This window comes from Eutrigla gurnardus, assembly GCF_963514095.1.
Source record: "Eutrigla gurnardus genome assembly, chromosome: 3".
NCBI lineage: Eukaryota > Metazoa > Chordata > Actinopteri > Perciformes > Triglidae > Eutrigla > Eutrigla gurnardus.
In genome coordinates, this window is record NC_139917.1 from 2,709,181 (window position 1) to 2,724,083 (window position 14,903).

Genomic DNA, 14,903 nt, shown 5'->3' on the forward strand with positions numbered 1-14,903 from the left:
ATTTAGGGGAGCTCTAAAACACTGTTCATAAACGCTCTGACAGCGTCTGACGCTCGCGTTTTGAAGTAAACCCACTGTTTTAAACACGCACCAAAAGCGTTATGACGCGGACATAAAAGCGGAGCCTCTGCCACTCAGCTGTTGATCCTCGGTGACTGCCTGGGTCTGCGCTCTGACCAACCGGGAGCCGCTCCGTGAGTCGGCCGCACCCCCCGCACCCCTAGTTCCGATGTCTATGCTGCTAACGTTTGTTTCTATGATCGAAATGAATAACGTTACTCGACAGTTCAAAGTATTCGAAATGTCCATTCCCGTCAAGCTATGATACTAACTTAGTTAGCCAAGCTCAACTTACCTGTCTAGGAGAAGAGAGCCAATTCTGCATCCGATTTCAAATTCCTCTCAGCTTTCTATTGTCTCCACCGTTCAAATGCTTCCCCTATATAGACCCTCGCTTTGCCTCGGTTTTTATCTTGGCATTTTTGTGAATCATAACGAGCTCTTTTGGGTTTCGTTGCCTCCGCCATTGTAGCTCAGTCGAAACTGGCAACCCGTGGTTGCTCGGCAGCTGAGACTCTACTGACTGCAATGATTTGTAGACGCCGGTGGGTGGCGCCACGTGCCAAAACATGTTTTCAAAACATAAACATGATTTGCGGTCCGCAAAAGATTTTTTTAAATGCAAATATTTTGGCTGTACTGTTGTTGTTGGTGAGTTCAGTATGTTATATGATCATTATTCCCGAGTCTCTATGACATATTAGGATGATTTTACGGCCAGTTGCTTTAGATTTCTTACATATTGTACCTTTAAGTATATATAATAACATTGTCCATAAAATAAATTATATTACATTTAGTAGCCTACAAAATTAAAATTATTAACTGAGTTATCTATTACAACAATGTAATGGCCATTAGTGTCTATTGTTCAAGAATCTATCTAATCTAATCTAATCTTCCTGGTGAAAGAAGCTATCCTTGAGTCTCTTGAGATTGACACAAGCATCGTTTTTGATATAATAAGCAAAATATACTTCTCAATGGACAAACATAACCTTAAGCTTAAGGTTATCCCACATACTATATAGAACACATGATAAGTTTAGTTATGCATCGTTGTTACATTAAGCGTCATTGTTACATTATCAGGAGAAAAATATTTTGCTCGCTTTATAATGTAATAACTGATGCAAAATGTAATAAGTTATTACATTATGCGCAAAAAGTTGCTACGTTATGCACTCAGCAATTTTGTTACATTATCGACCAGTTGTTACATTATGAGTTTTTATTACAGTTTTTGTTACATTATGCGTCGTTGTTACATTATCAGCTCTTACAGGGCGTCATGTTGGCAACTCTTCATTTGCATAAAGTTGAAGTCTTTGCTACTTTCAGGGGCATCCAGTGCGACTCGCTGCCTCTGGAAAACTCACAATAAACATTTAAACCAACCACTGCCGATCTTAAATGAAAACCTCAAGTCTGGTATTTTCAGAGACACATTTCAGTGAACTATTTTCATCATATCAGAAAAAGTTTCTGAACAAGCAGACACGTTGGTCCAGTTTGAACAATCCCGTGTATATACACCACTAAGAGCCCTAAAATGGCAGTGAAAATGTTCCATTGCATATTGATTTCTTGTTTCTGAAAAGGAGAACATCTATCGTGACCCTTCATGTCCAAAAACGTCACCGTCTATCCTTTTCAGGGTCACGGCGGAGTTTAAGCCGATCCCAGTTGACATTGGGCGAAGGCAGACCCTGGACGGGTCATCGGTCTATCACATGGCTGACACATGAAGAGGGACATAGAGACACACTACCATTCACTCTCACATTCACACCTACTGGTGATTTAGAGTCACTTTTGGACTGTGGAAGGAAGTCGGAGAACCCGGAAAGAACGATAGCTAAGTACTACACCACTGGGCTGCCCCAAGTGTAAATCAAATTATCAAAAGTATCAGTTGAATGATATAAATACCAGCACCACTGTAAAGAATCTCCGCATTATCTTTGTTCAGGATATGTCCTTGTGAGGGAATTTTCTCTTTACCTGCTTCCCTCAGTGTAAGATTAATACATGTCATTTTATGAATAGGTTCACATTTAAGATGAGTCCTTAAACTCACATATAAAACAAACTTCAATGACTATCTTCTTTAACCTGTGTCAGGTTTTGGGCAAGGAGGGAGGACTCAGGTGCAGGGCAGAGGCAGTTTGAACAGGCTTTATTTTTGGACTGGGGCTTGGCAGGAAGATCATGACATGACAAGAGACGAAACAAACTAGCCCAAGACAAGGGGAGACCAGACTTAAATACACAGATAAGAGGGATAATGAACAGGTGAAAACAATCAGGGATCAGGGATGACATCAGACCAGGAAACACATGAGGAAGGGCAAGTGACCTGAAACGAGAGGGGAGTTACTTTCAAAATAAAACAAGAAATGACAAGACAAAAACCAAGACAGGACAAACCTCACCGGCGTGACAACCTGTTGATAAACCAGAACATTTCTCAACTCAGGCACATCCTGTCTCAAAACGACACAGACAGGTTGAGCTTTGCATTTTTCTCTCCATCCGTATCATTCATGTCCCAATAATCTCTGTTACTAACTTGTCTTCTTCCTTGGAGTCTGTACTCTCTGTGGATTGGAGGCCCTGCTCGACACCCACTCCTACTTATATTAGTATCAATTATATTTACATTGTTATCAGTGCTATGGTCATTATCATTCTATTATATACACTCCTGCTGTCATTACTGGTAGTAATATTGTTCTACTATATTACTGCCTCTAGTGATCTCATTATATGTATCCTTTCTGTCATATGGATTGACTATGTTGTAACTGTATTGTTGTTTATTCTGCACACATGACGTATATTGCCCATCTGTCCATCCTGGGAGAGGGATTTCTCCTCAGTTGCCCTCCCTGAGGACCCCCCCCCCCATTTTTAGATTTCTTTCAGGGAGTTTTTCCTTATCTGATTTGAAGGTCCAAGGACAGATGGTGTCTTATGTTATACAGACTGTCAAGTCCTCTGAGTAATTTTTATTTTATTTTTGGCTATATGAATACATTTAAGTGAAATTTAATTGTACAGTGTTTTTCGAGTGGCTGCCTGCTACTGAAAATGTCGCTAGAAGAGTGGTCAGGGTGAAACCAAACCATACATTTGCAGCTGTACAGATGCAACAATGAACTGAAACTCACTATAAAGGTCTATAAAGTCGAGGGGAGCTGCAGATTCAGGCAATGGCTGCGTTTCGGATCGCATGCATTTGTGCCTATGCATGCACAAGACTTGAGGGGATCCGCCGGAACTCGTCATAAACACGTCAAGTTCCCACCACGTCAAGTCGGACACAGGTGCACTTCACAGAGTTTTTTTATTTATTTTTTTTGTTTAAACTTTATTAATAATTATATACTAATTATATACTTATCAAAAACTGTCGAGCCAGGGGAAACTTCACAGACTTTGCACAAAGAATATGGCCTACCCAGTGGCGCTGGCTTTCTTCGTCGCTGACAAATTCGAGGCATTTGAACTCCCCTTGTTGACGGAGGCTGAGGAGCAAAGGTGAGGAATTTTCCCACGTGGTAATTCTAACCAACTAGGGCAACGTTGAGGGGAGTGTCTTATGTCCGCACTTATTTGAGACCCTCTGCACAGAAAAGCATGCAGAGGGAGGTACCCTGGAGATCCCGCAAGTTTTTAAAGTCATGTGACATGTCGCAAAGGGAAGTTATCACCAGCATTTCTGACGTTTTTATCCCAGAATGCCTGGTTACGCGAGGCAAATGCACGCGCATGCATGATTGGAAATGTGCCTAATGATTCTCTGTAGGTTCACCAGGCAACCACTTTCACGTTGTCACGTTGTTCTAATGCTGTCATTTCATACATAGATTTATAAAACCGCAGATTAAGTATAGACCTTAAAGTACAGCTGATTTCCTCTACACCCAATGTGCATGTCTGCTTCGTGGAATACAAAGGAATCTTCTTTTACTAATGCTGTGCTGATTCCCTCCAACTGATTTATTTACACAAATAAAGGGTCTGTTGCTCTGCCGTTGGAAATCCACAAATCCCTGTTTCACACTGATATAATTGGAATATTATTGAAATTCAGGAATAGTCCCCTGAGTAATTCCTGATTGGCATTGTTGCCCAGTCAAGTTGATAGACAAGGGCACAACATGCTAGATGGTTAATGAAGAGTCCTGCTGCATTCAGAGATAGACACTCACTCACTCATACATGCAAGCTATCTCTCTCTTTCTCTCTCTCTCTCTCTCTCTCTCTCTCACACACACACACACACACACACACACACACACACACACACACATCTACATCATAAAAGGTTGGCTATGATACTACTGAATTAAGTGTTAATCTCTGTTTCTGGTCATTTTGGAAAAAAGTTAAATAAGTTATGAAATAAATTTTCTTTTTAATTTGACATAAAATAAATTGCCAAGAGGGGACTTGCATGCTTCAGTGATATACTGCAGTGGAATTGATTTGAACGAACGAATGATTGAACTTTAATGTGAAACGCTTCTCTGTCATACAAATAATACAAAAATAGTCAGGGACACTTTAATTAGGACTAAATAATATTTCACCTGCAAATCTGAAGTAACTTGGCCACACACACACACACACACACATTTTCTGCTTTTATATCACCATGCCATCCACTCTGTAAGTCCTTGATGCACAGAGCGCATCCATCCCTCCCTCCCTCAATCCCTCCCTCTCTCTCTCGTATGCCTCTAGGCGCTGCCTTATTTCCCCCGAGGAGTGGTGCAACTCCTTGCCAATTCTTCCCAATCCATCAGTGAGTGTACTCCAAACCCCCCCCCCCACCTCCGGAGGCTCCACATGCGCCAGCACCAGTTTTTTCTCCCACTCATACTGTCAGACTGACTTGTACACTCTCCTTTCAGAAAAGCAGGATACCACAATGACACAAGCGACAAATATAAATAATCATCCTATAATCACTTTTGACTCTGATGAAGACACAGTGGTGTTGAACCGTTAACTCTGTTTGCACAATTAAAGGCAAATCAATCAGCGTGCTTCAGTAGCTTCCTTCTCCCTGGGAAGTTCTCCGTCCTTGAGCTTGAGAACAGGCCCGCTTCCAGAACCAAATTACTAAGGGTGCGTCTGGGATTAGTGGGTGTGTACTCGTACTCACACAGCAATGAAAAATAGTGGAGCCTGGGTGCTACGCTTTTCATGTCCCCTTCCATATGTGGAGATTATGCTGGAACACAGCTGGGAAAGTTGTGAACATCAGTGAGGGAACACAGCGTGTCATCATTTTCAGCAACAGTTTGCTTTATTTGCAGCGGTTCCTAGAAAGCATCATATGTCGGACACTTGAGTAAAGTAGAGCTTGAGATAAAGTTTACAATGTTTATGAGATAATAAATCCAGGGAGAAGTAGGGTCATTTTCTCATAGACGTCTATACAATCAGACTTCTTTTTGCCACCAGTAGTCGCCCCCTGAAGGCCAGTAGAGAGGGTGCAAGTTCAAAGCCACTTGGCTCTGAGCTCTGAGGGAACATGATTTCCTTATGTTCATGTTGAATTTTAAATAAGTCTTTTTTTTTTTGTTTTTTGAGGGCTTACTGAGCAACATTATGCAAATACAAAACAAAAAATGAAGTGTATAGGAAACATGTTGGCATGGTTTCGAGAAAACCAACAAACCCCAAGTCTGATTCAATTCTCCAAAAACACAAGATTTAACGGCCGATCGTATGATTTGTCTACATTTGAATTCAGCAGAGCAGCACCCTTACTGGATCTGGATCTTCTTCAAACTTAGCTTTACAGCTAAGTTTGAAGAAGACTTGAAACTACAGATTGAGACCATAAACTCATGTTCACAATGTTTACTGAGATAATACATCAAGAGAGAAGTAGGACCATTTTGTCATATGCAATCAGACTTCTTTTTACAACGCCCCCTGATGGCCAAGAAAATGCAAGTTTATGGCGCATCAGCATTGGCTTTACTTTTCAGGACAGGAGGTTACCGCCTGCTTATATCAGAGAACTGCAGAGAAAAAAATCACATTGCAAGAATATTTGTATGTCAATGTCAATTTATTTATATAGCGCATTTACAGACAGCTTAGCCGCACCAAAGTGCGTCACAATAAAGAGCAATAATCTAGGAATAAACACAAAAAAGGCACAGAAACGATAAATATTAAGATAAATAAATAAAGGCACAAAAAAAGAAAAGGGCTGTATGTAGGTTATATGTAGCCTATACGTTTATTATTTGTTTTAGATCAGGGTACGATTACTGCAATGATGGAGATCTAAACTACCTCAAGCATGGAGGAAAACTCAGCACCACGGACAGCTCCCCCCACCTCTCTCCTTCTCTCTCGCCCCTCTCCCCCCCCCCCCCCCCCCCCCCTCTCTCTCTCTCTCTCTCTCTCTCTCTCCCTCCCTCTAACTGTCTCTTCCGGGCGCACACTCGGCAGCTGGCTGCGATACAGCTCCTCCCTCCTGTGCGTTGGCTTTCCCGACCAAAGATCCTTGGACGTGAACAGTTTCGCTGAAGAGCACTTTTCTCCCTCCCCCCCTCCCCCCAAACAACCAGAAGGACAATCGAGGCGTCAGATATTCTGTATCGACCTGAGAGAAGGGAGTTAAGGTGTCGGCTAAGGTCTCCAACGGTCCTTCACTCCCCCCAAAATCGCTGTCAGCGATGGAGACTTGGGCTGGCTTGTGCCCAGGCTTGCACTTATCTCTGGGTATCTGGGTGATGATCGCCGCTCAGACCCTGCAACATGTCAAGGCGGAGATAACTTGCGCATCTTGCACGTCGCCAGTTCAACTTCACCTGGAGGAATTACAGCTGGGGACGAGCACTGACCCGACAGTGGGACCGGGCGCCCGAAAAAACATCCGAGTAGAGTTTCGGGAACTCGGGCTTACCGACCATTATGCTGGAGTGGACGGCGACCGTGAGACCGACGTTTCTGCCGAGGATGTCCCCCGGTTCCCTCAGCGTGTCAGTTTGGATGCAAATAGAGAGGACGCGTCGGGGTCCAGTGAAGAAAGTCACCGCGGCGGCGAGAAGAAGAGTGAGGACGCTGCGCTCCGGAGAACGCGGAGAAGCGGTCCTGAGTTTGCCGAGTTCGGCGTGAGCGGGCGGAACGGCCGGAGCGGCGTGGACGCGGGCGCGCCGGAGGATCGGGGCTCGTTGTTTGACGGACACAAGCAGGGCAGGTCCGAGTTCAGATGGAACGGGGACGAAGCGAGAGGGAATAACCGGCAGGATGAGCCCAAGCTCACCAGCAGCACTTTCTCCCTGACGGGGGACTCTGCGCATAACCACGCGGTGGTGTACTGGTCAGGGCACAACAGCAGCGTGAGTAACCAGGTTTTCTCTCCCGATCCTCTCTGCATATAATCTGTATAATCTTTCCACGATTCCACATGAAGAATGGGGCATTTAGAACAGCTGGGTCCACAAACTCCGTGACGCGCAGAGCGGAGAGTCTCTCGTGCCGCCGAGTTGTGGTTCAGCGTTAACAGGTGCACTGGAAGCTACAGATGCGCACCGACGCACGCCGTCCCTTCTGTGCCAGGCTTGTGCAGCGACTGTGATCGCATTCGGTCGCGACCTTTGACTCTCTCGCAGCAATTACGCCCGGAGCCCCTCTCAGTCGTGACCTTCCTCTTCGCTCTTTTTTATCACAATATCCTACACGTGTCTCTCCCCGTGCGTGGTCCGGAAGTCAGTGTGTTTTCGAGTATAATATTCAGTTTGTAGTGATTTGTAGCGTAGTGGGGAAAATATTTATGATATTTCTGCACCGAATTGGCGATGTGCTGCTGCATGATTCATCCCGCCCTAATGATGCGAGGGTTTTTCATCCAAACTAATTGATTGGGGAAGGAGGGAGTCACAAATTATTGTTAATTTTTATTATCTCCAATAAACCCCTAAATTCTTTAGATTATCCATTTCTTGTCCGTCCGTGTGACAGTTTATGCTTCCCTGAATCTGAGATGAATATCTAAAAAGAAAAATCCGCTTTATTGACTGGAGACACACACACACACACACACACACACACACACACACACACACACACATATCATATACATACATACACACATACACGTATACTGTATATGCTGTCATCCCTGCATGTATGCAGAACAGAATCTTAAACAGGACATGATGCCTCCTTAAAAACAATGGTGCGAAATGACCGGGACTCGGGACTTCAATGCTGCAAGAAATCGAGATTTCTTTGTTATTTCATTTTATCAGTTAAAACAATTTAAGAAGATTAATTTACTAAATTTTTAAAGAACTACATTCCAAAACATTCAGAGGATACTAGATGCCCAATTGAAGAACAATAATAGGTTCCCTTGCACTTTGTGTACAGAAAGGACATTTTGTGTCACAATATAACAGGTTCAGGTCAAAGACAGGGCAACCTGCTGCTGCAACATGTGAGAATCCTCACTGCAGCAGTAAATAGTGGCATGTACTGCTCTCTAATATGACACTGACCACGTTCCGGCCCGTTGTGCAAATGAAACGGATGAAAATACGGCCCCTCTTACACAAGAGGGCCCTCATAGGAAGAGAATAATGAGACACAATTGAATCAAAGTCATTTACACAACCATGCAAGCTCACAGGCAGCCGATGGGCTCTTCTTCTTTGTGGTTTCACAAGCTTAATTTGTTGTTGTGGCTGCTCCTCTTGCTTTATTCCATCTGAAAAAAAGCACCACATATTCAGTCTTGTCTGAGCTGATTATGACACGGTGCATGAACTTGTTTTTTTATCCCGCAGTGAAGACTGAGGCGCTTGCGAGGGAACATTTGTGTATGTGTGACCGCATGAGTGTGTGCGCTGGATGGAGAGGGTGAGGAGGTTATTTTGTGCTGCTGCCCCCTCAGCTTTAAATCTTTGATAATTATCTTGAAGAATGAGGCCCCTATTTCAAAGTCCCCACTTGTTTCGTGGGAAGTTGGGCCGGGGCCTTGAAAACACCCTCAAGAGAGAGGGGATCTGCTACTTAATCCTCGTTTGGCCGTCGGTGCTCATCCTGGTGATGTATGGAGTGCAGGGAGAGTGAGCTTGAAGCCCTCCTACTCCTATTTAACTACTGCTGCAGTTCAGAGTGAGCGGCCGGCTCGGAGGACGACTAGCTGCTTGGATGGCACTAGCCCTTCGTTTTTCATCTGACTGTCCTCACCAGGAATATGACAACGTCAGTTGTTTGGTTCAACCCTTCCAACCACCGAGTCGTCCTGTTGGTCGTGTGACTGAGATAAAAATGCCTCTTGGTTCTTTTCCAGTGGCGGCACGTGTTCCCTGTTTGTCTCCTCACCATTATAAAGGCCAAAACTTACAAACAAGGTATGGTTAGGTTTTCCAAAAGGAAGGATGTTAAGATGCTTGGTTGTACAAAAATTAGAGTTAGGTCTGCCACAAAAAAAAAATGTTGAATGATTTATTTTAGCCAGAATTAATTGTGATCTGTGATAGTCATTTTCAAACCATTTTATGCCACTTATTCAATTATAATATAATAGCATAATAAGTCAAGTCAAGTCACAATTTATTTATAAAGCACATTTAGAACAACCTCAGTCGACCTAAGTGCTGTACAATTGCAAAAGCACAACAAAGTTAATCACAATACTTACAACAAACAATTAAAACAACGCAAGGGATAGTAGTCAATTTAAAACAAATTTTGATTAAAAAGAAGAGAGAGGGAAAGAAAGAGAGAGAGACAAGATTGCTTGCTTAGCTGGGAGTGAACACCAAGGAGAAAAGATACGTTTTTAGGAGTGTTTTAAAATGTTCAACAGACTGTGCAGCTCTAACATGGAGAGGTAAGCTGTTCCACAGCTTAGGAGCCGCGACTGAGAAGGCTCTATCTCCACGAGTGGAGAGTCTGGACCTGGGTACTGCCAGGAGCAGCTGGTTAGATGACCTAAGTGCCCTAGTGCTGGTGTGCAACTGTAAAAGCTCAGATAAATAAGGTGGTGCTAGACCATTCATACATTTAAAAGCAATTAATAACATTTTAAACTGAATCCTAAAATTAATAGGCAGCCAGTGCAAAGATGCAAGGACAGGAGTAATGTGCTCGCGTTCTTTCTTTCCAGTCAGCAGGCGGGCAGCCGCATTTTGAACAACCTGCAAGTGGCGCAGTGGTCAAGGCCAACAAACAAGGAATTACAACAATCTAAACGAGATGTAATAAAGGTGTGAATTAATCTCTCAATTATATTTCTTGGGAGATAAACCTTTGCTTTTGCCAACAGCCTTAGTTGGAAGAAGCTTGTCTTGGCTATCGAGGATATCTGCTTGTCAAACCTAAAGTCACTTTCTAAAATGACACCAAGGTTCCTTGCAAAAGGATGACAGTAAAACTTAAGGGAGCCAATGGCGCATCACATCCATCAAGCAGATTTTGTTGACCAAATAAAATGATTTCAATTTTGTTTTTGTTCAAAGACAGAAAATTAACTTCCATCCAAGTTTGGATATCTTTATGGCTAGTGTCTAGTAGAGCCTGAACAGAGGCTCGCCCATTTATCTTTAGGGGTAAATAGATTTGTACATCATCGGCAAAACAATGAAAAGAGATGTTGTACTTTCTAAAAATGGATCCCAGAGGCAACATATATATCGAGAAAAGGAGGGGAAATATACAATTATTATTGTACATTGTAGGACAAGGTCATGTCCTTTTACTGTACGATAAATTGATAAAAAATTAAAATACATTTGAATATACATATTAATATAAAAATGTGTGTTCTATTGTGACATTTTTCGCAGCACTACCTGAATGGACCGCATGACGGAATTCACCAAACACCATGTTGAAGAATTGAAAAATAAGTGACATGTTAGGTCAAACTTGGATTGGTCAAACTGCAATATTTATTGGTAATGACATACACTGTATTGCCAAATGTATTCACTCACCCATCCAAATAATCTAAATCAGGTGTTCAATCACTTCCATGGCCACAGGTGTATAAAAGCAAACACCTAGGCATGCAGACTGTTTCTACAAACATTTGTGAAAGAATGGGTCGCTCTCAGGAGCTCAGTGAATTCCAGTGTGGTACTGTGATAGGATGCCACCTGTGCAACAAGTCCAGTCATGAAATGTCCTCACTCCTAAATATTCCACAGTCAACTGTCAGTGGGATTGTAACAAAGTGGAAGCGATTGGGAACGACAGCAACTCAGCCAAGAAGTGGTAGACCACGTAAAATGACGGAGCGGGGTCAGCGAATGCTGAGGACCATAGTGGACAGAGGTCACCAACTTTTTGCAGAGTCAATCTCTACAGACCTCCAAACTTCAGGTGGCCTTCAGATTAGCTCAAGAACAGTGTAGAGAGCTTCATGGGATGGGTTTCCATGGCGATCAGCTGCATCAAAGCCATACATCAGCAAGTGCAATGCTCCCAACTTTGTGGAACAGTTTGGGGATGTCCCCTTCCTGTTCCAACATGACTGTGCACCAGTGCACAAAGCAAGGTCCATAAAGACATGGATGAGAGAGTTTGGTGTGGATGAACTTGACTGGCCTGCACAGAGTCCTGACCTCAACCCGATCGAACACCTTTGGGATGAATTAGAGTGGAGAGTGAGAGCCAGGCCTTCCCATCCAACATCAGTGTGTGACCTCACAAATACGCTTCTGGAAGAATGGTCAAAAAGTCCCATAAACACACTCCTAAACCTTGTGGAAAGCCTTCTAGAAGAGTTGAAGCTGTTATAGCTGCAAAGGGTGGACTGACGTCATATTAAACCCTATGGATTAAGAATGGGATGTCACTTATGTTCATATGTGAGTCAAGGCAGGTGAGCAAATACTTTTGGCAATTGGTGTACTATATATCCAAAAACAGCAAGTAGTGAACTTCCTCTGCAGACAGCTGACACCTTCTTTAGGCTTTTCTAGTGAAATGAAGAGGTGTTTTCTTCACTATTCAGTTCCTTGTTTCAAAGCAAACAGCAGTCATGAATAGAAACGGTGTCTGATTGGAGCTCAGCTCAAACGGTGCACCATACATTAGCGCGTCGCTTTTCGCCAGCTAGTGTCCCAGTGTCATCGACATAATGCATGTTATCAGAATCGCTTGAAACTGTGTGACAACTAGGGTTGGGCACCGAGATCCGGTTCCAAATAGGAACCAGTTCTTAACGTCAGGTACGGGAACCGTTACGAAGATGTTTGAATTTCAATTATTTTTTCGGGTTCCTAAATGCTAGTTTGTTTCTGCGGTTTGTATTACTGCCAGTCCGCCGAACAGAGAAGAAGAAGGTGCTGAACACCGTCAAAGAAGCGTCCACTGCAAGGGTTTGCATAACCGAGCGAGTCGAGCATGGATAGCATGCGTCAGCGGTCCAAAGTGTGCCTTCACTTTTCTAAAAACAACGAAATCTTGGCAAAATGCAACACTTGCGACAAGATTATTTTGTGCATGGGAGGGTGCACAACGAACATGAAAAAGCACCTCCTCCGAGTTCACGGAGTAGAAATAAATGTGTGCCTCTTTGAAGCGCTGCGCCAACCGTCCTCCGCTGCTTCTTCCTCTGGCTCTGGCTCCGACCTCCAGCGTGGCAACACAGTGACTGCACTGCAGTCCGAACACGGAAAGTTAAACAATAAATAATATGTCTTGAGGCATCTAACAAATAAGCCCATGTATTTTTTTCAGACAATTTACGACCTGAGATTGCTAACGTTAGCCAGGCTGGTGACTCCACGACTCCACGATGTGCTGAGCCTACTCCGTTCATCATAGCAGCAAAGGGGAAGATGTCGGTGCAACCAAAGGAAAGTTTTACAAGTTGTTTCTTATTGTTTATTTGCTATTCTATACCAGGTTAGCCCATCAGTGGGAGCACGGTAACATGTTAAAGTACCTGCAGCATCATACACTCATGTGTAAATGTGTTTTCATGAGGTTTTAAAAAATAAAGCTCTCTTGAGGAAAGTGTACCCCTGGGAAAATGTATTCATCATTTATAATATTTATATTCACGTTCATAGATTTGATATTTATATTGTACTTGAAAACAGCCCTGTGAGAAAGACTTTCATTCAGAAAGACCGTTGGTTAGCTAGCTCATTTAAAATATCCTAAACTTTTTTTACCCTGCCTCTTAAAATAATCGGAATCGAAACAAGGAATCGGAATCAGAATCGTTCAAATTCAAACGATACCCAACCCTAGTGACAACCTGGACTCTTTCCTTAGCCAAGTCGTATTACTTGCCGGAACCAAAGAGTGACCAAAGTGGTGCTGGGTCAAAACTAGGTTGGTTTTGTTCACATTTCTTTTCAGTAGAAAAGGAATTCCTGACCATCCATTCTTCAGGGCTAAATGCCTGGAAAATAAAGGTAAATTAATCTCAGCCATACGTCCATAACCTCTCTGGACCGGAGACTTTCTCTCAGTCTGATGTCAGTCAGATTGGTCTACCGTGTCTTGTACTGTGACTACCTCTGGGAGGCCTTGACGCTGCTGTGGGTTCTCTGGGGAAGGGGGGGGGGGGGGGGGGAAGGGTACACAAGGCTAATGCACTCTCCCTGTCTCTCTGTACCTGTCCCACTAGCTGTCTCTAGCGGCCCCCGCTACCCTGCCTCACTTTCTTGCTGTGTCTTCATGTCTCTGCCTCGGGTGCACGTTGGTTCAAAGCCTTGAGCTAAGATTTTACCCGAGAATGTTGAAACTTACCGTCATATATTATAGTTATGGGCATAATTCCGATGAAGCATCCTAACAGCAAAGTGACAAGTTCTTTCCTGAAGTACCTTTGAGGCTGTGTAAACCCGCCCTCTGCAGTCACGAGCATAATGGTTTTGTGAGTGACAGTGTGAATGCAAAATGGATAGCACATGCAGTGCCTCTTTTAGTGTGATCTTTAAACATTCATCTCTTCTAAGGGAACCTTGAGATTTTTTCCTAACAGCGTCTACAATGAATTACGTTTCTTCGAGAAAACCGTGACCATAAATCTCAGCAGTTTGTCAGTAGTTCAGGACGGGGCGTCAGCATTTCAGCTGGTCAGCGTCACACACTCTCTCCTTGATGTTTTTTTGATGTACTGTGCAGGCTGAATTGAAGGCAATGCCGAAGGGCCTTAAACCTACACAATGACGGTCCATTTTAGGAACAAGCATGAATGGGACATGAATGCATACAGATAGATTCACTTCATGAGAGTTAGTTGTAACATTTCTGTCACTGCAAAAAACGTCTTCTGCATTTGGTTGTACTTACACTCTCGCTTCAGGTTCCAAAAAGAAATATGGCGACAGCCAAAAACCAAGATCAAAAGAATTGAAAAAGCAAATCAAATCATGGCCAAAAACCAAAAAGATAGCAATGGCCAATAACCAAGATAAAACCCCCCAGAAAAAAATTATTTAAATGGCAGAAATCCAAAGATCATGACGGCCATAAAACAAAGATAGCGACAGCCAGAAACCAAGATGGCGACAGCCAAAAGGTCAAGCCAAAGGGTTCAAGACTGTTGTCCACAAACCAATTGGTGGCATCATGTTGACTACATCCATATCTTATGTACAATCTGTTGTACTGTGGCACATGGCATTCTCTTTGAAGTCCTTCAAAAGTTGGCGGCGGGTGTGGGGGTTGAAGGGAATTGATAGAGTGTGTATGTGCTGGACTTGAGTGGGCTTTTCTATTCATGAGTACTCACGCAGGGACAGGTCAGTCTTATCTGGTCAGTCATCAATAGAGCAATGGGCGTTTGAGGATCAGAGGAACTCATGCAGACTCTATAATACGGTTGTAGTTAA

At 43.3% G+C, this 14,903-nt stretch overlaps 1 protein-coding gene across 1 annotated transcript in view; it reads left to right on the plus strand.

Annotated features, from left to right (window-relative positions):
• The first annotated feature begins 6,732 nt into the window (after nucleotides 1-6,732).
• sorcs3a (sortilin related VPS10 domain containing receptor 3a) overlaps nucleotides 6,733-14,903 on the plus strand; it is a 277,073-nt gene continuing 268,902 nt past the window's right edge. The window contains exon 1 of the mRNA XM_084004962.1: nucleotides 6,733-7,436. Coding sequence (XP_083861088.1) covers nucleotides 6,771-7,436 — 666 coding nt within the window. The 5' untranslated portion in view covers nucleotides 6,733-6,770. The remainder of the gene's footprint in view (nucleotides 7,437-14,903) is intronic.